Source organism: Oncorhynchus clarkii, chromosome 1, assembly GCF_045791955.1.
Source record: "Oncorhynchus clarkii lewisi isolate Uvic-CL-2024 chromosome 1, UVic_Ocla_1.0, whole genome shotgun sequence".
Taxonomy (NCBI): Eukaryota; Metazoa; Chordata; class Actinopteri; order Salmoniformes; family Salmonidae; genus Oncorhynchus; species Oncorhynchus clarkii.
Window position 1 is genome coordinate 52023848 of NC_092147.1, and position 26859 is coordinate 52050706.

General features: G+C 42.2%; 1 protein-coding gene across 2 annotated transcripts in view; it reads left to right on the forward strand.

The window, feature by feature from the left end:
* Nucleotides 1-26859, forward strand: part of LOC139408772 (coiled-coil domain-containing protein 136-like) — a 50098-nt gene that overhangs the window by 12227 nt on the left and 11012 nt on the right. Inside the window, exons 3-8 of one of the 2 annotated variants that reach the window (XM_071153082.1) lie at nt 16242-16378; nt 19388-19538; nt 21468-21542; nt 22373-22473; nt 22903-23104; nt 24176-24293. In XM_071153082.1, the coding sequence (XP_071009183.1) occupies nt 16242-16378; nt 19388-19538; nt 21468-21542; nt 22373-22473; nt 22903-23104; nt 24176-24293 (784 nt within the window). The remainder of the gene's footprint in view (nt 1-16241; nt 16379-19387; nt 19539-21467; nt 21543-22372; nt 22474-22902; nt 23105-24175; nt 24294-26859) is intronic. The other variant, XM_071153092.1, reaches the window with a different exon arrangement.

The window sequence follows — 26859 nt, forward strand, 5'->3', positions numbered from 1 at the left end:
ACAAATCGAGCACACCTGGGCTCCTCTCAAGGTAGATGAGATGAGGATGGAACCTTTTTATACAGGAAATAAAAACATAGTAAACAAAAACAGTGGGCTCATTAGCATATTCATATTCCATACACCCCTAAGCCTGTGGGCCCATTCTGTACTATTTCTATTCCTCTGATCCACGTTCCCTTCTTCCCATTGAAAGAGCAAACACGGAATATCCATTTAAATAACACAGTGCGTCATTAAATCAGCCAAACTTTCTCCTCAAACTCTCTCTTCAGTGCCTCTGTAATGTAGCCAACTACAAGAATTGCATCAACTGGTTACAAGTAAATTAGTTAGGTTTTCTCAATTGAAAAAAAGTACATTTGTTGAAACCAAATGCCAACTGTTGTATTTGATTATTAACAAACTTATATTTCTAGTTGGAAACCTATTTCTTTCAACACTTAACTTACTTTCCCTCTTTGGTTAAACCTAATAAATAACATAAAATATATTAAGTTGGTTCCAAACATGAAAAAATGACTCCAAACACTTTCTTTTTATAAGACTTTCACATTAACTGATTACAATATTGACTCTCACGGGTGGCCAAAAATAACATATGGAAAGCCACGCCGCCAATAAGCCACACCAACTCTTCTAATAGGTTGAATGAACCAAAGCATACTTTTGGATGAGAATGATAAAGGCCTCTAGTGGCCAAAAGGCCAATTTAGCATGGGCAGAGCCATTGAGGGCTTCCACCATGCTTACGCCATTTTAAAGTAGTCAAATTAGTCAACTGGTTGGGGATTCCTATGGGTTGTAGCCATAGAGAATGATAGAGGCCTCTAGTGGCCAAAAGGCTGTATTCCACCATTTTAATGTGGTCAACTGGGTGGGACATCCAACTTCATTGGCTGATCCCTCCTGGTGATTCTGTTGGAGTCATGTCCAACTGGGTTATTAGAGGGATCAGCCAATTGTGAAGACGAAAATGTACTACTTCAAAATGGAGATGGCCTCAATGGTGCTGCCCATGAGAGAGTGAGAGAGCGAGAAAGAGAGAGAGCTTCAGAACAGGGACATAATGGGGGGTGAATAATGCAAAGCCTCCTACACAGGCAGCCACAAAGATGTATACTGTACATGCATAGAAACACATACAGTACAAGTCCAAAGATTGGACACACCTACTCATTCAAGGGTTTTTCTTTATTTGTACTATTTTCTACATTGTAGAATAGTAGTGAATACATCAAAACTAGGAAATAACACATATGAAATCATGTAGTAACTAAAAAAGTGTTAAGCACATATATTTTAGATTCTTCAAAGTAGCCAGCCTTTGCCTTGATGACAGCTTTGTACACTCTTCGCGTTCTCGCAACCATCTTCATGAGGAATGCTTGTCCAACAGTCTTGAAAGTTCCCACATATGCTGAGCACTTGTTGGTTGATTTTCCTTTACTCTGCCATCCAACTCATCCCAAACCATCTCAATTGGGTTGAGGTCGGGTGATTGTGGAGGCCAGGTCATCTGATGCAGCACTCCATCACTCTCCTTCTTGGTCAAATAGCCCTTACACAGGCTGGATGTGTGTTTTGGGCCATTGTCCTGTTGAAAAACAAATGATAGTCGCACTAAGTGCAAACCAGATGGGATGGCGTATCGCTGCAGAATATTGTGGTAGCCATGCTGATTAAGTGTGCCTTGAATTCTAAATGAATCACAGACAGTGTCAGCAGCAAATCATCACACCTCCTCCTCCATGCTTCACGGTGGGAACCACACATGCGGAGATCATCCGTTCACCTACTCTGCGTCTCACAAAGAAACAGCGGCTGTAATCAAAAATCTCACATTTTGACTCATCAGAAAAAAGGACAGATTTCCACCAGTCTAATGTCCATTGCTCGTGTTTCTTGGCCCAAGCAAGTCTCTTCCTCTTATTGGTGTCCTTTAGTAGTGGTTTCTTTGCAGCAATTCGACCATGAAGGCCTGATTCACACAGTCTCCTCTGAACCATTGATGTTGAGATGTGTCTGTTACTTGAACTCTGTGAAGAATTCATTTGGGCTGCAATCTGAGGTGCAGTTAACTCTAATGAACTTATCCTTTGCAGCAGAGATAACTCTGGGTCTTCCAGAGGTGGTCCTCATGAGAGCCAGTTTCATCATTGCGCTTGATGGTTTTTGCGACTGCACTTAAAGAAACTTTCGAAGTTGTTCCGGATTGACTGACCTTCAAGTAATGATGGACTGTCTTTTCTCTTTGCTTATTTGAGCTGTTCTTGCCATAATATGGACTTGTTTTTTTTCCAAATAGGGCCATCTTCTGTATACCACCCCTACCTTGTTACAACACAACTGATTGGCTCAAATGCATTTAGATGGAAAGAAATTCCACAAATGAACTTTTAACAAGGCACACCTGTTAATTGAAATGCATTCCAGGTGACTACCTCATGAAGCTGGTTGACAGAATGCCAAGAGTGTGCAAAGCTGTCATCAAGGCAACAGGTGGCTGCTTTGAAGAATATCTAATGTAAAATCTATTTTGATTTGTTTAACACTTTTTTGGTTACTACATTATTCCATATGTGTTATTTTATAGTTTTGATGTCTTCACTATTATTCTACAATGTAGAAAATAGTAAAAATAAAGAAAAACCCTTGAACGTGTAGGTGGGTTCAAACTTTTGACTGGTAGTGTATGTGTTTTCATTTAGAGCTAGAAGAGAGGATAGATAAAATAGCAGTTTTCCTAAAATGGCCTTGTAAATAACTATGTACCAGTGTTTGAGCCTGCAAGTTGCTAGTAATGTCCACTCGACAGCACTGTAGAGATCACAATGGTGAGTTAGACCTCTCTGATTGGTGACAAAACGAAGGTCTGCATGATACATAGCATACATAAACCTTGATGAAAGGGTAGTGTGTGTCAACTAGGCAAATGAGAAATCCTTCAGTGTAGAGCAAATATGAACGCAACATGCAAAGTGTTGTACAAAAAGCATATTACGATAAACTTTAGTGCACAAATTTGTTTACATCCCTGTTAGTGAGCATTTCTTCTTTGCCAAGATAATCCATCCAGCTGACCGGTTTTGGTATATCAAGAAGCTGATTAATTAAACAGCATGATCATTACACAGGTGAACCTTGTGCTGGGGACAATAAATGGCCACTCTAATATGTGCAGTTTTGTCACACAACACATTGCCACAGTTTTGAGGGAGTGTGCAATTGGCATGCTGACTGCAGGAATGTCCACCAGAACTGTTGCCAGATAATTTAATGTTCATTTTTCTACCATAAATTTGGCAGTAGGTCCAACCGGCCTCACAACCGCAGACCACATGACGTTGTGTTGGTGAGAGGTTTGCTGATGTCAATGTTGCGAACAGAGTGCCCCATGATGGCAGTTGGGTTATAGTATGGGCATGCATAAGCTACGGACAACGAACACAATTGCATTTTATCTATGGCAATTTGAACGTACAGAGATACTGTGATGAGATCCTGAGGCCCATTGTCGTGCCATTCATCCTTGGCCAGCACCTCATGTTTCAGCATGATAATGCACGGGCCCATGTTGTAAGGATCTGTACACAATTCCTGGAAGCTGAAAATATCCCAGTTCTTCCATGACCTGCATACTCACCAGACATGTCACCCATTGAGCAGGTTTGCCTCCTCTCTCAATATGTCTCCCAATGTTGTTGATATAGATAATAAACAGCAGGGGACCTACAATTGATCCTTGAAGCACACCCGAAGACAACTCTATGGTGTCCGACTTACAATCATCTACCTTAACACACTGGGTCCGATTTGACAGGTAATTCACGAACCACTCCAGAGCATGACCAGTAATCCCAATACACTTCCATCTCTGCACCAAGACAGTATGGTCCACATAGTCAAATTCCTTTGCCAAGTCTCTGAATACAAATTCACCATGCAGTTTTCTATCCAGGGCACAGTGAATATCATTCAAACCTACAAAGTTGCTGTGACAGTGCGGTGGCCACACCTGGAACCTGATTGCATAACACTTTTCCTGGAGGTAGGCCTTAAGCCGCTTATTGACTAGAGACTCCAATACCTTTTCCAGAACAGGCTATTTAGATTATGGGCTGATAGTTATTCAGTAGAGTGGGATCACCTTGTGTGACTCCAGATGTTTCTAATGATAAGTAGCAAGATGACGTGATGTCTGATCTGCACTAGCTGTGACCGCTAACTGGATTTTTTTTAGCGCATGAACGGATGTCAAAACAGCATTATGTTTCTCTCCTACTCTTCTGCTGTCTCTACTGATTTCTCACTATTTCTCATTGTTAGAACATTGGCAGCCTTTCTTTTTGCTCTCCACATTCGAAGTTCTGACCAAGACACAAAACACAAGACAGATATAATGCCAAAAATGGTCTCATAAATTTGTCTGATAATATTTTGATTTCAGCAAGTTACTTTGGGATTGCAATTGCAGATGGAAATGACCTACATTGCTAAATCTGTGCATGGTCCCTGGGAAATAAACGGAGTCTTATATCTGTTCTAAGAAAGTGAGAGCAGTGGTACTGTAATTCCGACTTATTGCGATGTGTTTCACTCTAAATGTGTTCCCAGAAGATAAACCAAGCGTTTTTCCCCTTTGAAGGCACGCCCCTTCATTTGAAAAATCAACTAAACAGGAGCCCTGCCATGGACATTGTTTACAAACTATGGAGTATAACATATTTTTTTTTTGGGGGGGGGATATATTTAATGGCTATATTTAAAAGTCCCAAAATGCATGTTCCAATTGCAGATCGTAGCTTTAAGGCTGTTTCCCTGAAGCTGTGAAACAAGCAGCTCCCGTGGTTACATTCCTGCTCCAATCAGGCACCCAGAACTGTGTGTGTGTGTGTGTGTGTGTGTGTGTGTGTGTGTGTGTGTGTGTGTGTGTGTGTGTGTGTGTGTGTGTGTGTGTGTGTGTGTGTGTGTGTGTGTGTGTGTGTGTGTGTGTGTGTGTGTGTGTGTGTGTGTGTGTGTGTGTGTGTGTGTGCAGGATATAAGAGTTGATGAACAGAAAGTTAAATATGTTGTGTGATACAATCAGAGTAAATGGAAGTTTTCATAAAGCAAGAGCTAGTTTCATATCTACTGAACAAAACTATAAATGCAACTGCCCCCCCCCCCCCCCCCCCGACTCCGGAAGCCAGATGTGGAGGTCCTGGGCTGGCATGGTTACACATGGTCTGCGGTTGTGAGGCCGGTTGAAATTCTCTAAAACAATATTGTAGGTGGCTTATGGGAAATAAATTATCATTCAGTTCTCTGGCAACAGCTCTGGTGGACATTCCTGCAGTCAGCATGCCAATTGCACGCTCCCTCAAAACTTGAGACATCTTAGACATTTTATTGTCCCAACACAAGGTGCACCTGTGTAATGATCTTACTGTGTAATCAGCTTCTTGATATATTCAGAGAAATAAGCTTTTTGTGCAAAAATGTATGGGATCTTTTATCTCAGCTCGTGAAACATGACACCAACAGTTTACATGTTGTGTTTATATTTTTGTACTTGACTATTGTATGACTGATGCTTCTTAGTGGTTAGAGCATTGGGCCAGTAACCGAAAGGTTGCTGGATCGAATCCCCGAGCTGACAAGGTCTGCCCTGAGCAAGGCAGTTAGCCCACTGTTCCCCGGAAGCCGAAGATCTCTGGTTCAGAGGGGTTGGGTTAAATGCGGAAAACACATTTCAAGGCATTCAGTTGTACAACTGACTAGGTATTCCCCTTTCTTCTATCTGTGTCCTGATTTCCTAGCAGGCAGCCTCTTGGGGCTATCGATCTCTCTATCTCTCAATGCTCTTCATTGCTAACTCATTACAACAGCATCAAACTTTAATGAGACACTGTCATCCAACGACACACACCCAAACCCTTCCAGGCCTTAATGTGTTTTCAAACAAAGGTGATTGTACATGGGTATACGTGCATGCACATGTGTACATGCGACAGAAATAATTACCTCTGTCAGTGCTGTACATGTTTCCCCTGAGCTGTGAGATTTTGCGATTGGACCCTCTGGGCTACTGTAGCACATTAACTAGACAGCCTGGTTAATATCAGGAAATAGGAAAATGTATCAGTTGTTACACGCACACACACCATTAGTTAATTTTTTACTCTGTCCCTCACTGCTTTTTTCTCTCTTCTCCTCTCTATCGTTCTTTCTCTCTATTTTTTCCCCTCTTTTCTGTCGCTCTTCTCTTTCTCCTTGATTTGGTCTCTCTGTCAGTCTCTGTTTCTCGGTCTCTGTCTTTCTCTGTCTCTCTTCTATTTCTCTTTCTCGGCATATCTGTATTGTCACCAGTCATCAGACAGTCTGGGATATATTGGGAAATAGGACAACATATCACATGATACACACGCATGCACGAACACACGGACGCTCACACACACACACACACACACACACACACACACACACACACACACACACACAGGACCATGATTAATTCAGCACAACAACATGACCTCCAGGTCAGATCTATTTTAAAAACTAAATGGATAGATGTTTGTTTTAGAGCAGTGTGGAATTACTCCAACGTTGTTGAAGATAGACATTGGAAACATTGTTCACAAGGTGAGAGTGAGAAACAGACGCAAAGAGGAAGAGAGACCGAGACTAAGAGAAAAAGAACGGCGACATCACGCCCTCCCTTCATTTCGTCATCTGCTGTCCAGCCAATGGCTGTAGCTTACTTTATTTTTCACTTAACAGAATACACTACATAACAAACAGGCCTGTAAGGACATACAGTGCCTTGCGAAAGTATTCGGCCCTCTTGAACTTTGCGACCTTTTGCCACATTTCAGGCTTCAAACATAAAGATATAAAACTGTATTTTTTTGTGAAGAATCAACAACAAGTGGGACACAATCATGAAGTGGAACGACATTTATTGGATATTTCAAACTTTTTTAACAAATCAAAAACTGAAAAATTGGGCGTGCAAAATTATTCAGCCCCTTTACTTTCAGTGCAGCAAACTCTCTCCAGAAGTTCAGTGAGGATCTCTGAATGATCCAATGTTGACCTAAATGACTAATGATGATAAATACAATCCACCTGTGTGTAATCAAGTCTCCGTATAAATGCACCTGCACTGTGATAGTCTCAGAGGTCCGTTAAAAGCGCAGAGAGCATCATGAAGAACAAGGAACACACCAGGCAGGTCCGAGATACTGTTGTGAAGAAGTTTAAAGCCGGATTTGGATACAAAAAGATTTCCCAAGCTTTAAACATCCCAAGGAGCACTGTGCAAGCGATAATATTGAAATGGAAGGAGTATCAGACCACTGCAAATCTACCAAGACCTGGCCGCCCCTCTAAACTTTCAGCTCATACAAGGAGAAGACTGATCAGAGATGCAGCCAAGAGGCCCATGATCACTCTGGATGAACTGCAGAGATCTACAGCTGAGGTGGGAGACTCTGTCCATAGGACAACAATCAGTCGTATATTGCACAAATCTGGCCTTTATGGAAAAGTGGCAAGAAGAAAGCCATTTCTTAAAGATATCCATAAAAAGTGTTGTTTAAAGTTCGCCACAAGCCATCTGGGAGACACACCAAACATGTGGAAGAAGGTGCTCTGGTCAGATGAAACCAAAATTGAACTTTTTGGCAACAATGCAAAACGTTATGTTTGGCGTAAAAGCAACACAGCTGAACACACCATCCCCACTGTCAAACATGGTGGTGGCAGCATCATGGTTTAGGCCTGCTTTTCTTCAGCAGGGACAGGGAAGATGGTTAAAATTGATGGGAAGATGGATGGAGCCAAATACAGGACCATTCTGGAAGAAAACCTGATGGAGTCTGCAAAAGACCTGAGACTGGGACGGAGATTTGTCTTCCAACAAGACAATGATCCAAAACATAAAGCAAAATCTACAATGGAATGGTTCAAAAATAAACATATCCAGGTGTTAGAATGGCCAAGTCAAAGTCCAGACCTGAATCCAATCGAGAATCTGTGGAAAGAACTGAAAACTGCTGTTCACAAATGCTCTCCATCCAACCTCACTGAGCTCGAGCTGTTTTGCAAGGAGGAATGGGAAAAAATGTCAGTCTCTCGATGTGCAAAACTGATAGAGACATACCCCAAGCGACTTACAGCTGTAATCGCAGCAAAAGGTGGCGCTACAAAGTATTAACTTAAGGGGGCTGAATAATTTTGCACGCCCAATTTTTCAGTTTTTGATTTGTTAAAAAAGTTTGAAATATCCAATAAATGTTGTTCCACTTCATGATTGTGTCCCACTTGTTGTTGATTCTTCACAAAAAAATACAGTTTTATATCTTTATGTTTTAAGCCTGAAATGTGGCAAAAGGTCGCAAAGTTCAAGGGGGCCGAATACTTTCGCAAGGCACTGTAGGAATAGGCACAAAACAGTACTACAAAAAGCGACAACACAACCATGAAATGTGAATGAGGGGTTAAAAAGAAGGAAAGAAAGGAGCAGAGGACAGTAGCTTACTCTCACCCCACCTGGAGAAATGAGAAATGGATGTTTGATTTGTAGTAAAAGGAGAAGAAGAATGTCAAAAATCTGAGTTATGTTTGCTAGCTAAGCTACCGTGAATATTTTACCAACACTGCCATGGATGGATGTCTTTGTGAAATAATTCCATGTGAATTCATTCAGAAACCCAAAACACTGTGTCTTTGTATGCTGTCGGCTTTGTGCGCACATGGAGTTTAAAAGATTGACCTGTTGTCTTGTTTAGTAAATGTCAGCGCATTACATTCAAGCTTCATCTTGAATAATGCCATTTTTGTTCCTGACCAACGTCAAATATGGGCTCTGTGCTCATACACCATGTACATGTGTTTAATTCTACAACTGTGTCAATATGCACAAACTTCAATACATGCTCTTTGACTACAGACTGTAGGCCATGTCTGATGCACTGTAGGAGCTGCATCACTAGATGACGCTGTTGGATATAATGTTGAAAAGGCCCAGAGGAAAGAGACATCTCTGGAGCAGCTTTTATGGAAGTAAACATCAGATAATAGCCTTGGGGCTGGTTTCCCGGAACAAGGTTAGAGTAAGTCTGTAGGTCAGGGATGCTCCAATTTTTGGGCTTGGTTGGCCAAAATATATTCTGAGTGGTGGGCTGCGGATCGAACAAATTGACAAGCAGTAAGGCCCGAGGGGGTGTGGTATATGGACAATACCACGGCTAAGGGCTGTTCTTATGCACGGTGCTTTATTGATATTATAAACTGGTTACCAACGTAATTAGAACAGTAAAATGTCATTTTTTGTCATACCTCTGGCCAATCAGCATTCAGGGCTCATACCACCCAGGTTTATAATTAGAATTATAAACTGGGTGGTTCCAGCCCTGAATGCTGATTGGCTGACAGCCGTGGTATATCAGACCGTGTACCACATGTATGATAAAACATTTATTTTTACTGCTCCAATTACGTTGGTAACCAGTTTTTAATAGCAATAATGCATCTCGGGGGTCCGACGGACAAATCTGGGTTTGGCGAATGCTAGGAGAACGGTACCTGCCCCAATGCATAGTGCCAACTGTAAAGTTTGGTGGGGGAGGAATAATGGTCTGCGGTCTGTTTTTCATGGTTCAGGCTAGGCCCCTTAGTTCCAGTGAAGGGAAATCTTAACGCTATAGCATACCATGACATTCAAGACGATTCTGTGCTTCCAACTTTGTGGCAACAGTTTGAGGAAGGCCCTTTCCTGTTCCAGCAGTGCACAAAGCGAGGTCCATACAGAAATGGTTTGTCAAGAGTGGCTTGGAAGAACTTCACTGGCCTGCACAGAGCCCTGATCTCTTCCCCATTGAACCCCATGACTTATGCCATGTCCATATGATATCCGAGTGAGAGTGACAAATAAAATCAATTAGGGCCCCCTGGAAGTCAGGGCCCCTGGGAACATGCCTTGCATGCCTGGTCGCTAATTTTGGTGATGATTAGTCTATTACAAGGTTTAGATAGCTGGCTAGACTACCTTACTTAGCAATAATTTTTTTAGCTGACATGGGCTAATTGAGTGACTGTCAGTGACTGACATAAGAAGTGGAAAACTGCTATATTCAAATGTTCTAACTTTCAACTAAAAAACGAACAAAAAACCCTAGTTTGGTCGGTCTTGCTGTAGATAGTCCTGGACAAAAAATATTGCTCAAGAGAGTTCCCTTACAAAAGAAACACATGACAAAACGTGGTTTTCTGACACTTATATTTTGCCTTGTGTTTTAGGTAATTGTTCTGATGAAAGGTACATTTGTCTCCCAGTGTCTGTTGGAAAGCAGACTGGACCAGATTTTCCTCTAGGATTTGGCCTGTGTTTAGCTCTATTCCAAAAACTCCCTAGTCGTTGCTGATGACAAGCACAACGATAACATGACGCAGCCACCACTGTGCTTGAAAATATGAACAGTGGTACTCAGTAATGTGTTGTGTTGGATTTGCCCCAAACATAACGCTTTATATTCTGGACAGTTTAATTTCTTTGCCACATTTTTTGCAGTTTTACTTTAGGGCCTTATTTACAAACAGGATGCATTTAAAAATATATATATTTCTATTCTGTACAGGTTTCCTTCTTTTCACTCTGTCAATTAGGTTAGTATTGTGGAGTAAGTACAATGTTGTTGATCCATCCTCAGTTTCCTATCACAGCCATTAAACTCTGTAAATGCTTTAAAGTCGTGAAATCCCTGAAATCTCTGAACGGTTTCCTTCCTCTCCGGCAACTGAGTTAGGAAGGACGCCTGTATCTTTGTAGTGACTGGGTGACATCCAAAGTGTAATTAATAACTTCACCATGCTCAAAGGGATATTCAATGTCTGCTTTTTTTACCCACCTACCAATAGGTGTCCTTCTTTGCAAGGCATTGGAAAACTCTCTGGTGTTTTTGTTTGAATCTGTGTTTGAAATTCACTGCTAGACCTTATTTGTGGGGTACAGAGATGAGGTAGTCACTCAAAAATCATGTTTAACAGTATTATCGCACACGGAGTGAGTCAATTACTTCTTAACCAAATGTTTACACCTGAATTTATTTAGGCATGCCATAACAAAGGTGTTGAATACTTACTGACTCAAGACATTTCAGCTTTTCATTTTTAAAGCTGCAACATGTAACTTTTTGGGAGACCCGACCAAATTCACATAGAAATGTTACAGTTACAGATGTGTCATTATTATTGAAAGCAAGTCTAAGAAGTGGTAGATCTGTTCTATGTGCTTTATTTCTATGCTTCCTGGTCTTAAGTTGGTCTTAAGTTTAGTTTTTGCATATTTTACTTTTGGTTTTGTACACCAGCGTCAAACAGCTGAAAATATAATTTTGGGTTATGGAAAATATATTTCACAGTGGTTTAGATGGTAGAATGATTCTCTACACTAGACTTCCTAGTTTTGTCACAAATTGAAATTAGGTGAACAATTAGAATTTTAGCAAACAGGAAATTGCATAGCGATTTCTTCATAGTGTATCTTTAATTAATTTGTAAACATTTCTAAAAACATAATTCCACTTTGACATCATAGGGTATTGTGTGTGGGCCAGTGACACAAAATCAAAATGTAATATAATTTTTTTGATGCTGTAACAAAATGTGGAAAAAGAAGTACATTAAATATGCTTCAACTGGTGTGTGTATTTGTACGCACCCCCACTTTGCCACACCCTAGGATTAGCTGAATTTACGCCACTTCCCGTGGAAAGGCTATGGATGCAAGGACTGACCATAGATATAAATATTACAGTTGTGTAGCCCTTTCCTGCAGTCAATTACCAAGTCGCCCTCTTTGGCCTCATGGAATGTGGAATGTTAATGTTTTTTCATAATTTCATAATTAATAAAGATTATAAAAAATATATATACATATATAATTGTTTTTCACAATTCCTGACATTTAATCCCAGTAAAAATTCCCTGTTTTAGGTCAGTTAGAATCAGCACTTTATTTTATGAATGTGAAATGTCAGAATAATAGTACAGAGAATGATTTATTTCAGATTTGATTTCTTTCATCACATTCCCAGTGGCTCAGAAGTTTACATACACTCAATTAGTATTTCGTAGCATTGCCTATAAATTGTTTTACTTAGGTCAAACGTTTCGTGTAGCCTTCCACAAGCTTCCCACAATAAGTTGGGGGAATTTTGGCCCATTCCTCCTGACAGAGCTGATGTAACTGAGTCAGGTTTGTAGGCCTCCTTGCTCGCATTCGCTTTTTCAGTTCTGCCCACACATTTTCTATAGGATTGAGGTCAGGGCTTTGTGATGGCCACTCCAATACCTTGACTTTGTTGTCCTTAAGTCATTTTGCCACAAGTTTGGAAGTATGCTTGGCGTCATTGTCCATTTGAAAGACTAACCTTTAACTTCCTGACTGATGTCTTGAGATTTTGTTACAATATATCCACAAATGTTCCTCCTTCATGATGCCATCTATTTTGTGAAGTGCTCCAGTCCCTCCTGCAGCCAAGCACCCCCACAACATGATGCTGCAACCCCCGTGCTTCACGGTTGGGATGGTTTCTTTGGCTTACAAGCCTCCCCCAATTTTTTTTCTGAGGTCTTGGCTGATTTCATTTGATTTTCCCATGATGTCAAGCAAAGAGGCACTGAGTTTGAAGGTAGGCCTTGAAATACATCCACAGGTGCACCTCCAGTTGACTCAAATTATGTCGATTAGCCTATCAGAAGCTTCTAAAGCCATGACATAATTTTCTGGAATTGTCCAAGCTGTTTATAGGCCCAGTCAACTTAGTGTATGTAAACTTCTGACCCACTGGAATTGTGATACAGTGAGTTATAAGTGAAATAATCTGTCTGTAAACAATTGTTGGGAAAATTACTTTTAATGACTCCAACCTAAGTGTATGCAAACTTCTGACTTCAACTGTATATATACAGTGCCTTGCGAAAGTATTCGGCCCCCTTGAACTTTGCGACCTTTTGCCACATTTCAGGCTTCAAACATAAAGATATAAAACTGTATTTTTTGTGAAGAATCAACAACAAGTGGGACACAATCATGAAATGGAACGACATTTATTGGATATTTCAAACTTTTTTAACAAATCAAAAACTGAAAAATTGGGCGTGCAAAATTATTCAGCCCCCTTAAGTTAATACTTTGTAGCGCCATCTTTTGCTGCGATTATGTCTCTATCAGTTTTGCACATCGAGAGACTGAATTTTTTTTCCCATTCCTCCTTGCAAAACAGCTCGAGCTCAGTGAGGTTGGATGGAGAACATTTGTGAACAGCAGTTTTCAGTTCTTTCCACAGATTCTCGATTGGATTCAGGTCTGGACTTTGACTTGGCCATTCTAACACCTGGATATGTTTATTTTTGAACCATTCCATTGTAGATTTTGCTTTATGTTTTGGATCATTGTCTTGTTGGAAGACAAATCTCTGTCCCAGTCTCAGGTCTTTTGCAGACTCCATCAGGTTTTCTTCCAGAATGGTCCTGTATTTGGCTCCATCCATCTTCCCATCAATTTTAACCATCTTCCCTGTCCCTGCTGAAGAAAAGCAGGCCCAAACCATGATGCTGCCACCACCATGTTTGACAGTGGGGATGGTGTGTTCAGGGTGATGAGCTGTGTTGCTTTTACGCCAAACATAATGTTTTGCATTGTTGCCAAAAAGTTACATTTTGGTTTCATCTGACCAGTGCACCTTCTTCCACATGTTTGGTGTGTCTCCCAGGTGGCTTGTGGCAAACTTTAAACGACACTTTTTATGGATATCTTTAAGAAATGGCTTTCTTCTTGCCACTCTTCCATAAAGGCCAGATTTGTGCAATATACGACTGATTGTTGTCCTATGGACAGAGTCTCCCACCTCAGCTGTAGATCTCTGCAGTTCATCCAGAGTGATCATGGGCCTCTTGGCTGCATCTCTGATCAGTCTTCTCCTTGTATGAGCTGAAAGTTTAGAGGGACGGCCAGGTCTTGGTAGATTGCAGTGGTCTGATACTCCTTCCATTTCAATATTATCGCTTGCACAGTGCTCCTTGGGATGTTTAAAGCTTAGGAAATCTTTTTGTATCCAAATCCGGCTTTAAACTTCTTCACAACAGTATCTCGGACCTGCCTGGTGTGTTCCTTGTTCTTCATGATGCACTCTGCGCTTTTAACGGACCTCTGAGACTATCACAGTGCAGGTGCATTTATACGGAGACTTGATTACACACAGGTGGATTGTATTTATCATCATTAGTCATTTAGGTCAACATTGGATCATTCAGAGATCCTCACTGAACTTCTGGAGAGAGTTTGCTGCACTGAAAGTAAAGGGGCTGAATCATTTTGCACGCCCAATTTTTCAGTTTTTGATTTGTTAAAAAAAGTTTGGAATATCCAATAAATGTCGTTCCACTTCATGATTGTGTCCCACTTGTTGTTGATTCTTCACAAAAAAATACAGTTTTATATCTTTATGTTTGAAGCCTGAAATGTGGCAAAAGGTCACAAAGTTCAAGGGGGCCAAATACTTTCGCGAAGCACTGTATATATGGTGTTTCTATATATGGTGTTTCTATGTCAAACAGTTTTGTTATATTTCATTTCTTTGATGTATATAAAGTGTAGTATTGGGATGCAAACTCAAAATGTTCACATTTCAACTCTCAAATCTGACATGGTCTTCTGTTTTTTTAAACCCATAACCATGTGTGTGAAGTGCATACTTTTGTTTAAGACTCCCAAGAATCACTCTCTGTGACCCTGATTCAGCCCACTGCAGTGAAAAGTTAACCAAGTTTTTAGCCTATATTTAACTAGGCAAGTCAGTTAAGAACAAATTCTTATTTTCAATGACGGCCTAGGAACAGTGGGTTAGCTGCCTTGTTCAGGGGCAGAACGACAGATTTGTACTTTGTCAGCTCTGGGATTTGAACTTGCAACCTTTCGGTTACTAGTCCAACGCTCTAACTACTAGGCTACATTTAAAAAACAGTGGAGTTATATTTTGGGTTCTGATGGGGTACGACAGTTGAACTAAGCTCCTGATGTATTTATACGTTATATTCTTCAAGAATCAATGGAAACATGTCATTAATATGTCCTAAAGTGGATGTAGCAACTAAAGATTGCCCCTTTAACTGTCAGTGACCTTCATACAGCAAAACTACATTGAGTATACCAAACATTAGGAACACCTTCCCGATATTGAGTTGCATCCCCCCCTTTTGCCCTCAGAAAAACCTAAATTCGTTAGGGCATGGACTCTACAAGGTGTCGAAAGCGTTCCACAGGGATGCTGGCTCCAATGCTTTCCACAGTTGTGTCAAGTTGGCTGGATGTCCTTTGGGTAGTGGACCATTCTTGATACACAGTGTGAAAAACCCAGCGCTGCAGTCATTGACACAAACCGGTGCGCCTGGCACCTGCTTCCATAACCTGTTCAAAGGCACTTACTGTTTTTGTCTTGCTCATTCACCCTCTGAATGGCACACATACACAATTTGTATCTCATCTGTCTCAAGGCTTAAAAATCTTTATTTTCCTCCCCTTCATCTACTACACTGATTGAAGTGGATTTAACAAGTAACATCAGCAAGGGATCATAGCTTTCACCTGGATTCACCTGATCAGTCTATGTCATGGAACGAGCAGGTGTTCTTAATGATTTGTGTACTCAGTATATATCGCCATTTGAACGTGATCCATTACCTGCCCCAACAAAATGTATTCCATCCATTGTTCTGCGAATGTCCTGTAAAATCATTCCCTTGTCGCGCATTTGGGCTTTTTAGATGTCTTCACCATAATTCCACTGGTGGAAACATGCTACTGCAACATGTTTAAACCATCTTTTCACATGTGAGGAGAATAATATTATTTCAACCCTGCATGTGAATCTGCAATTCCACATGTGAAAGTGAGATTTTCACAGTTGGAGTTTTCTTACATGTGAAAATATGGTTTCATGAGTAAAATGTAAGCTCACCATGAAAACAGCTACAGTATTTCACATGTGAACCTGCACATTTGACCTGTGTTTTTTTGCTAAGGTTTCTTAATTTAAATAGCTTTTTAGTCCAATCTGTGTCTGGGGAAAGTGACTCTTGAAGTAAAAGGTCTTCGAGAATATATAGCTGTGTGATCTGAATAGGTTGTTTTGTTTCTACCATAAACTATAGGGTTTCAACCATCTATAATTCTGTATTTTTTCAATCACTCTCAGATGAGCCCTGTGGAGATCTGAAAGCGGAGAGCAGCCCCAGCCTGAGCCCCAGCATGGACAATGAGATCACAGCCAAGGAGAGAGGAGTACTGGAGAACAACGAAAAGGAGACAATGGACAGAGATCAGGAGGAGGAGGTAGAGAAGCTCTTGTTTGTTGGTGGCATCTGTTGTAGTCTTTATTCGTCTGGCATGTTTATGGGTCCTGATTTTGTATTCACTTTTTTTATCTGCTGCTGTTTGACATTACATTTAGTTTCCATGTGATTGATACCATTCCATTCACTCCATTCCAGCCATTATTATGAGCTGTCCTTCCCTCACCAGCCTCCTGTGAGATGGCTGCCGTTTTACGGGCTCTTAACCAATTGTGCTATTGTGTGTGTTTTTTTTTTTGCGTTATTTGTAACTTATTCTGTTCATAATGTTTCTGCCACTATGACCGAAAAGAGCTTCTGGATATCAGGACAGCGATTACTCACCTCGTACTGGATGAAGTTTTTTTCCTTAACGAGTCGGATGCGAAGGATTTACTTCAGACACCCAACAAGGCCAACATCCACGTCATTCGCAGGAGAAAGAGATGGAGGTATTGGGGACATAGGTCGGGTGCCTTGTAAGGATCCGACGGCGAGTTGGTAATCTGCCTCTAACATCAGTCCTATTAGCCAATGTACAATCATTGGATAACAAAATAGACAATCTACGATCACGAATACCCTACCAATGGGAAATTAAAAACAAATATATTTTGTTTCACCGAGTCGTGGCTGAACGACGACATGGATAAAAGACAGCTGGCGGGGTATGCGCTGCATCGACATGATAGAACAGCTAAGACAAGGGATGGCGGTCTGTGTATAATTATTTAAACAACAGCTGGTGCACGAAATCTAATATTAAGGAAATCTCAAGGTTTTGAGGCAAACAACACTGAACAATGCATGAGAGCATTAGCTCTCCGGACGACTGTGTGATCAAATCAAATGTATTTATATAGCCCTTCTTACATCAGCTGATATCTCAAAGTGCTATACAGAAACCCAGCCTAAAACCCCAAACAGCAAGCAATGCAGGTGTAGAAGCACGATGGCTCGGAAAAACTCCCTAGAAAGGCCAAAACCTAGGAAGAAACCTAGAGAGGAACCAGGCTATGAGGGGTGGCCAGTCTGCTTCTGGCTGTGCCGGGTGGAGATTATAACAGAACATGGCCAAGATGTTCAAATGTTCATATATGACCAGCATGGTCAAATAATAATAATCACAGTAGTTGTCGAGGGTGCAGCAAGTCAGCACCTCAGGAGTAAATGTCAGTTTGCTTCTTATAGCCGATCCTTAAGAGTATCTCTACCACTCCTGCTGTCTCCAGAGAGTTGAAAACAGCAGGTCTGGGACAGGTAGCACGTCTGGTGTGCAGGTCAGGGTTCCATAGCCGCAGGCAGAACAGTTGAAATCATGTGATCATGCTCTCCGTAGCCGATGTAAGACTTTTAAACAGGTCAACATTCACAAGGCCGCATGGCCAGACGGATTAGCAGGACGTGTACTCTGAGCATGCGTCTGTAATACCAACATGTTTCAAGCAGACCACCATAGTCCCTGTGCCCAAGAACACTAAGATAACCTGCCTAAATGACTATCGACCCGTAGCGCTCATGTCTGTAGCCATGAAGCGCTTTGAAAGTTTGGTCATGGCTCATAATCAACACCATTATCCCAGAAACCCTAGACCCACTCCAATTTGCATACCGCCCCAACAGATCCACAGATGAAGCAATCTCTATTGCACTCCACACTGCCCTTCCCCACCTGGACAAAAGGAACACCTACGTGGGAATGCTATTAATTGACTACAGCTCAGCATTCAACACCATAGAGCCTTCAAAGCTCGTCACTAAGCTAAGGACCCTGGGAATAAACACCTCCTTCTGAAACTGGATCCTGTACTGGTGGTAAGGGTAGGTAACAACACGTCCGCCACGCTGATCCTCAACACTGAGGCACCTCAGAGGTGTGTGCTCAGTCCCCTCCTGTACTCCCTGTTCACCCATGACTGCATGGCCAGGCATGACTCCAACACCATCATTAAGTTTGCCGACAACACAATAGTGGTAGGCCGGATCACCGACAACGATGAGACAGCCTATAGGGAGGTCAGAGACCTGGTCGTGTGGTGCCAGGACAACAACTTCTCCCTCAACGTGATAAAGACGAAGGATATGATTGTGGACTACAGGAAAAGGAGGAACGAGCACGCCTCCATTCTCATTGACGGGGTTATAGTGGAGCAGGTTGAGAATTTCAAGTTCCTTGGTGTCCACATCACCAACAAACTATCATGTTCCAAACACACCAAGACAGTCGTGAAGCAGGCATGACAAAGCCTATTCCCCCTCAGGAGACAAAAAATATTTGGCATGGGTTCTTAGATCCTCAAAACGTTCTACAGCTGCACCATAGAGAGCATCCGAACAGGTTGCATCACTGTCTGGTATGGCAACTGTTTGGCCTCCGACCGCAAGGCACTACAGAGGGTAGTGCGTATGGCCCAGTACATCACTGGGGCCAAGCTTCCTGCCATCCAGGACCTCTATGCCAGGCGGTGTCTGAGGAAGGCCCTAAAAATGGTCAAAGACCCCAGTCACCCTGATCATAGACTGTTCTCTCTGCTACCGCACGGCAAGCGGTACTGGAGAACAAAGTCTAGGTCCAAAAGGCTTCTTAACAGCTTCTACCCCCAAGCGATAAGACTCCTGAACAGCTAACCAAATGGTTACCCAGAGTATATGCATTGTCCCCCATCACTCTTTTACGCTCCTGCTACTCTCTGGTTATTATCTATGCATAGTCACTTTAACTCTATTACCTCAATTTCCTCGACTAACTTGTCCCACACACATTGACTCTGTACCGGTACCCCCTTGTATATACCCTCGCTACTGTTATTTTACTGCTGCTCTAATAACTATTTGTTATTTGTTATTTTTACTTATCTATTTTTTACTTAACACTTGTTTTTCTTAAAACTGCATTGATGGCTAAGAGCTTGTAAGTAAGCATTTCACTGTAAGCTCTACACCTGTTGTATTCGAAGCATGTAGTGAATAAAAATGTATTTGATTTGATCTATCAATCTCTATCTCGGAGGAGGAGAAGGGGAGGAGGGAGCAGCAGGAGCCCCTGTCTGAGGAGCAGGAGCTGGAGGAGTTGAGGAGCCAGGTGCTGCAGCTCCTTCTGGAGTTAGAGGAGGCCAGGGAAATGTCCAACAAACACCAGGAGGCCTTCCACGAGCTACAGGGTAAGAGAGTAGTTGATGCGAAATGGCTAGCTAGTTAGCTGTTAGCTGTGGTCCATTAGCAGTGCCATATTATAGGTCAGGGTTCTCCAACCCTGTTCCTGGAGAGCTAACCTCCTGTAGGTTTCCGCTCCAACCCCATCCTGGTGCAGGTGATCAACCAGCTAATTATTAGGGGGTGGCAGCATCATGTTGTGTGCTGCTGCAGGAGGGACTGGTGCACTTCACAAAGTAGATGGCAACATGAGGGAGGAAAATTATATGGATATATTGAAGCAACATCTCTAGACATCAGTCAGGAAATTAAAGCTTGGTCGCAAATGGGTCTTCCAAATGGACAATGACCCCAAGCATACTTCCAAAGTCGTGGCAAAATGGCTTAAGGACAACAAAGTCAAGGTATTGTAGTGACCATAACAAAGCCCTGACCTCAATCCCATAAAAAAGTTGTGGGCAGAACTGAAAAAGCATGTGCGAGCAAGGAGGCCTTACAAACCTGACTCAGTTACACCAGCTCTGTCAGGAGGAATGGGCCAAAATTCTGGGGAGCTTGTGGGAGGCTACCCAAAACGTTTGACCCAAGTAAAACAATTTATAGGCAATGCTACCAAATATTAATTGTAATGTGAAATGTCAGAATAATAATAGAGAGAATGATTTATTTCAGCTTTTATTTCTTTCATCACATTTGTAAACTTCTGACCCACTGGGAATGTGATGAAAGAAATAAAAGCTGAAATAAATCATTCTCTCTACTATTATTTTGACATTTCACATTCTTAAAATAAATTGGTGATCCTAACTGACCTAAGACAGTGAATTTTTACTAGTACTGAGTTTAAATGTATTTGGCTAAGGTGTATGTAAACTTCCAACTTCAACTGTATGTGGCATATAACAATCTCAGCTCTGTACATTTTGCTGTGAAGAGACAGAACCAATAGATCATTTATTCTGGTTTTGCCCCCATGTAGCTTGTTTCTGGCCACAGGTTCAGGAATGGTAAAAAAAAATCATAACATGCATTTAAAAATAACCCTACAAATAGCAGTGTTGGATGATTTGGAAAGCCATATAGTCAGTCAATAAATAATATAATAGTACTCGTAGGAAAGGTTTTCATCTTTAGCTCACAATCTATGGATACTATACGATTTAAAAATGTTAAAAAAGTATGTAAAACATCATAGCACAATTGAGAAATATATGGCACATGGAAACCAAATGAGGGTGATCTATGGTGATAGGTGGGATGGGCTGAGCGTGGCTGAGGGTTGGGATTAAAGAGTTTATGTTTGGTAAAGTATTATTGTTATGTGACTGCTTTATATAAAAGTACCATGTATGTAAAATGTGTATGTAAAATGTATGTATATGTAGCAAAAAAGCTGTAAAAAAAACAAAATATATTTGTCTTCCGAAGAGGGGGGGTGGTGGAGGGGTTAATGGTAAAAAATAAAAACAAATACAAAAATGATGTAGCTTAAAAATATATATTTTCTGCTGATTCCCTCACTCGGATCAGACCGGGTCTGGATCTGACTAGGTCTATACGGAATGGGTCTAGTTGTCCTCAAGTCTGTTCAGAAGGTGTCTTTATATTAGTTAATTTATGCATATTGCGTCCGGGTGAGAATGTCCCAGTTCCATTTCAGAATGGGTCCAACTTTTTGGACCAGTGAGTAATTCACTACACTATTGTCACATCACATGCCAGTTAATGTATGTGGGTGTAAAACCTAAAGACTTGCTAACAAGACCATTGATGTGGATGCCAAATTTTAAGGCTTTGAAAATAAATATAATTGATGAATGAGGCCAATGTCGACACTTCAGAAAAATGTGTGAAGTGAGAATTATACCACTACACCATAAACTGCTGACTCATTCTTTCTCTCATACCTGTCTCTCCCTCCCTATGTGCCCATATAGGTCTGCTGGAGGATGAGCGTCTGGCCAGTGCCCACCAGGCAGAAGCCTTTGCACGACAGGTCCACAACCTGCAAGGTACTGTCTACAGCAGATGTATAAAGTGCTGCTCCCGAGTGCTTTAATCCTGGCACCAAATAAGTGAAACCACTGTGAATTTGGTGACAACAATAAAGCACCAGGGAGCATCAGTATATATCATGAGGCCCTCCAGCACCCGTACTTAGAACGTTTGGGATGTGCATATCACCGACTCACGCTTCACAGCAGCCACAGAGAGCCGAAACAATTACATGTAAAGGCTGTTTAACACAAAGATTGCTAATGGGGAAAAATTATGATTGGTAATGAATAGATAATTCATCAATGTCCAATCACCATATGGAATTCCATTGTCCCACCTAACCTCTAATGAAAAGTTTACATTTGAGGGGCCACAGAGACAGTGTGAGCCCCCAAGAAAGGCTACATAGACAGAACGGCTGTGTTGCATAAGTGTGAGGTGATGTAATTGGCTGTCAAGTGTTACGTGTGTGTGTCGTCATTTGTCTTACGGGGATCTGAGTCAATTGTCTGTTGTCAATGTCTGGGGCTCACTTACAGCCCATTTACCACCAGTTACACCAGCTACTCTTGAAATCCCAACTTACTTTTCTCCCAGGAACACCCATATGCTCATGCACCCTGTTATCAGATCTCCTCACTTATCACTACCTAACTCATTGTAGCCTAGAACGAGCACACCTGATTCAACTAGTCAATGGCTTGATGATTACTTGACAAGTTAAATCAGGTTAGCTCTGAAATAGATCATATGGAACTGCTAAGGGTCCCAGAGGAGAGGTTTGAAGAACACTGCTGTATGTATAACCATTTAAACTCTTGTCCCTGTGTGTCTCCCTCCCCAGCCCAGCTGCGTTCAGTACAGGAGGAGATGGACTCTCTAGAGGAGGAGAAGGAGAGTGAGCTGACTGAGGCTCACGAGGAGCTACGCCTCGCCCAGGAGGAGGTGGTGCTTTACCTTATGCTATTTTACTTTACTTAAGCTACTTTACTTTAGGCTGTTGGACTTTACTTTAGGCTATTGTACTTTACTGTATGATACTTTGCTTTACTTGAAGCTATTTTACTTTACTTGAAGGTACTTTACTTTAGGCTACTTTACTTTAGACTATGCAACTTAATAAGGCTATTTTACTTGGATTTAGGATACTTTGCTTTACTGTAAGCTATTTTACTTTAAGTTACTTTACTTTAGGCTACTTTACTTTAGGGCTATTCTACTTTAGGTTATTCTACTTTGTTAGGCTATTTTACTTTACTATTTCCAGAAGTATGTGTTCTCTGCATGCAAGGATGAGTTTGACTGTTCGGTTCCTTGTGTTACAGGTGGTGCTGCTGAGTTTGATTGATTGATTTATTGATTGATTACTTGCAGGTTCTGCTTCTGCAGCAGGCAGCTGAGGAGGCAGCGGCAGAGAGGGAGAACGACATTGCGTCCCTGCAGGAGGAGCTGTGTCGCCTCCGGGCCCAGCTGGGGAGGCTCAACGATGAGGCGCAGGAGTACGAGCTGGAGATCACCACACTGAGAGCAGAGATCAGCATGAAGAGTCAAAGGAGGGAGGAAGAGAGGAAAGGAGGTGAGAGAGAGGGGAGGAGATAAGAGGAGCAGCAATAGGAGCTAGAGATCACCATGCTGCGAATCGAGATCTGGGAAGGTCTTCACAGTAAATTTGCTGATCTTATTATCCCTGACCCCTGACCTTGTCCACTGGCCAGGTCAAAGCAGCATCAATCAGCAAAGGGCTTCTCTAGACCCTTCGTCCCTTCCCTGAGTCACACCCTAACCCTCACCACCAGAGCAGAGCAGTGATGTCATGTATTGGGTATGTGTCCCTTACATGTCACTGTGCCTCCCCTCTACTTCCCCCCTGACTTGCCTCATTCCCTGACTCAGAGGGTGACATCACTGTCATCCTTGGTATCCCAAACACACACAACCTATCACCCCACCACCACCCCTGTGGCCCCCTGTGTGAGACATTTTTGTAATATTTAACCCTTTCCTCAACCTCTTTTATTAAACCCCAACTGTCTTTGATTGTGAGATTCTAACCATGATGCAGTTAGCAATAACACAGCAATAACACAGCCAGGACCTCATGCACAGGTTTCATCATGTTATCAGTGTAGATGCCTAGACAGAGCAGTACAGGAGTGGCAGAGTCAGTAGGGTTTGGGTCACAGTTTTATGAGTGTCAAATTCCAGTCTGACGTTAGGTTTACAGACAGTAGGTCTTTCTCTTTCTGTGTCTGTCATTGATGTCTATTTGCAGTGGGCAGAGTACAGACTTGTAAAATAGGCCGGATGGTTTTGATGGGTAGGGCACATAAGTATAGACTCAGCGTTGATACTTTAGTTAAACCTCCCATGTACATAGTGATGAGCGGTACATCTATCATACCCAATGTTTGCCTGTGGTCACACAAACAGAACTTGTGGAGGATGTGTTACTGTGTAGCTCTTGGGTTGTGTCCATTAGGGGACACATTAGCAAAATGTTTCAAAATGTGCAACGGAAAACAAGTGTTTCTTATTGGACAAGTTCAGAGAGTACCTCCCTAGATCACTCCGTTTCAGACCGTTTTCTTGCGTTTTGTGCCGACTGAACTCAACCCTGATGTGTGACGATCCTGTTGTGTTCTGTCAGGTGATGTAGGTACACTGAGGCAGGAGTGTGTCACTTTGAGGGAGGAGTGTGAGACTCTGAAGGACGACAACAGACGCCTGACTGAGAAACTACAGCTCCTCCAACTACAGAGGACAGGGTGAGAGGGCGCATCCAATTATTTGGCTACTTAGTCTGCTTACAGTATCTGCTACCCATTTAAACTGAACAAAAATACCAATGCAACATGCAACATTTTTTTACTGAGCTACAGTTCATATGAGGAAATTGGTCAATTGAAATAAATAAATTAGTCGCTAATCTATGAATTTCACTAGACTGGGAATACAGATATGCATCTGTTGGTCTGGTGAGTATGCAGGCGAATAACTGGGACATTTTCAGCTTCCAGAAAATGTGTACAGATCCTTGCGACATGAGGCCGTGCATTATGATGCTGAAACATGAGGTGATGGCGGCGGATGAATGGCACGACAATGGGCCTCGGGATCTCATCACCGTATCTTTGAGCATTCAAATTGCCATCGATAAAATGCAATTGTGTCCTTTGTCTGCATCTTATGCCTGCTCATACAGTACCATAACCACCTATCCAATGTCATTTTAGAGAATTTGGCAGTACTTCCAACCGGCATCAAATCAAATCAAATTGTATTGGTCACATACACATGGTTAGCAGATGTTAATGCGAGTTTAGCGAAATGCTTGTGCTTCTAGTTCTGACAGTGCAGTATCTAACAAGTAATCTAACAATTCCCCAACAACTACCTAATACGCACAAATCTAAAGTGGTGCCTCAGGCTGCATTTATTGTAGCTGGGAATTTTAATGAAGCAAATTTGAGAACAAGGCTACTTAAATTCTATCAGCATATTGAGTGCACTACGCACAGGGGATAATACACTCTATCACTGCTTCTCTAACTTCCGTGATGCATACAAAGCGCTCCCCCGCCTTCCCTTTGGCAAATCCGACCACGACGCCATATTGCTCCTATGTCTTATAGGCAGAAACTCAAACAGGATGTACCAGTGACTAGAACCTTTCAAAGCTGGTCAGACCAATGGGAATCCACGTTTCAAGATTGTTTTGATCCAGCGGACAGGGATTTGTTCCGATCAGCCTCAGAGGACAACATCGATCTATACGCTGACTCTGTAAGTGTCTTTGTAAGGAAGTGCATGGGAGATGTTGTACCCACGGTGACTATTAAAACCTACCCTAACCAGAAACTGTGGATGGATGGCGGCATTTGCGCAAAACTGAAAGCGAGAACCACCACATTTAACCATGGAAAGAGGTCTGGGAATATGGCTGAATATAAACAGTGTAGTTATCCCCCCCCCCCGGGCCGCCCCCCAGGTGGGGGTATTTTGCATTTGTATTTACAATGGATCCCCATCAGCTACTGCTTTCCCATTAGCTGCTGCCAATGCATTAACTACTCTTCCTGGGGTCCAGCAAAATTAAAGCAGTTTATACAATTTAAAAAAACATTATAATATATTCACAGATTTCACAACACACTGTGTGCCCTCAGGGCCCTACTCCAACACTACCACATATCTACAGTACTAAATCCGTGTGTGTGTGTGTGTGTGTGTGTGTGTGTGTGTGTGTGTGTGTGTGTGTGTGTGGGCCAATGTTTGATTTGCTTTACAGTCCCCGCTGTTCCATAAGGTATTTTTTTAATCTGTTTTTAAAATCTAATTTTACTGCTTGCATCAGTTACTTGATGTGGAATAGTTCCATGTAGTCATGGCTCTATGTAGTACTGTGTGCCTCCCATAGTCTGTTCTGGACTTGGGGACTGTGAGGAGACCTCTTGTGACATGTCTTGTGGGGTATGCATGGGTATCCAAGCTGTGTGACAGTAGTTTAGACAGACAGCTCGGTGCATTCAACAATACCTCTCGTAAATAAAAGTACTGATGAAGTCAATCTCTCCTGCACTTTCAGCCAGGAGAAATTGACATAGATATTATTAATATTAGCTCTCTGTGCACATCCAAGGGCCAGCTGTGCTAGTAGGAAGGTAGGAAACAACATCTCCACTTCGCTGACCCTCAACACTGGGGTCCCACAAGGGTGCTCAGCCCCCTCCTGTACTCCCTGTTCACCCACGGCTGTGAGGCCATGCACGCCTCCAACTCAATCATCAAGTTTGCAGATGACACAACGGTAGTGGGCTTGACTACCAACAACGATGAGACAGCCTACAGGGAGGAGGTGAGGGCACTTCGGTGTGTGGTGTCAGGAAAACAACCTCTCACTCAACGTCAACAAAACAAAGGAGATGATCGTGGACTTCAGGAAACAGCAGAGGGAGCACCCTTCCTATCCACATCGAAGGGACAGTGGAGAAGGTGGAAAGCTTTAAGTTCCTTGGTGTACACAGCACAGACAAACTGAAATGGTCCACCCACACAGACAGTGTGGTGAAGAAGGCACAACAGCGCCTCTTCAACCTCAGGAGGCTGAAGAAATTTGGCTTGTCACCCAAAACCCTGACAATCGAGAGCATCCTGTTGGGTGGTATCACAGCCTGGTACGGAAACTGCGCCTGCCTCAACTGCAAGGCTCTCCAGAGGGTGGTGTGGTCTGCATAACACATCACAAACTACCTGCCCTCCAGGACACCTACAGCACCCAATGTCACAGGAAGGCCAAAAAGATAATCAAGGACAACAACCACCTGAGCCACT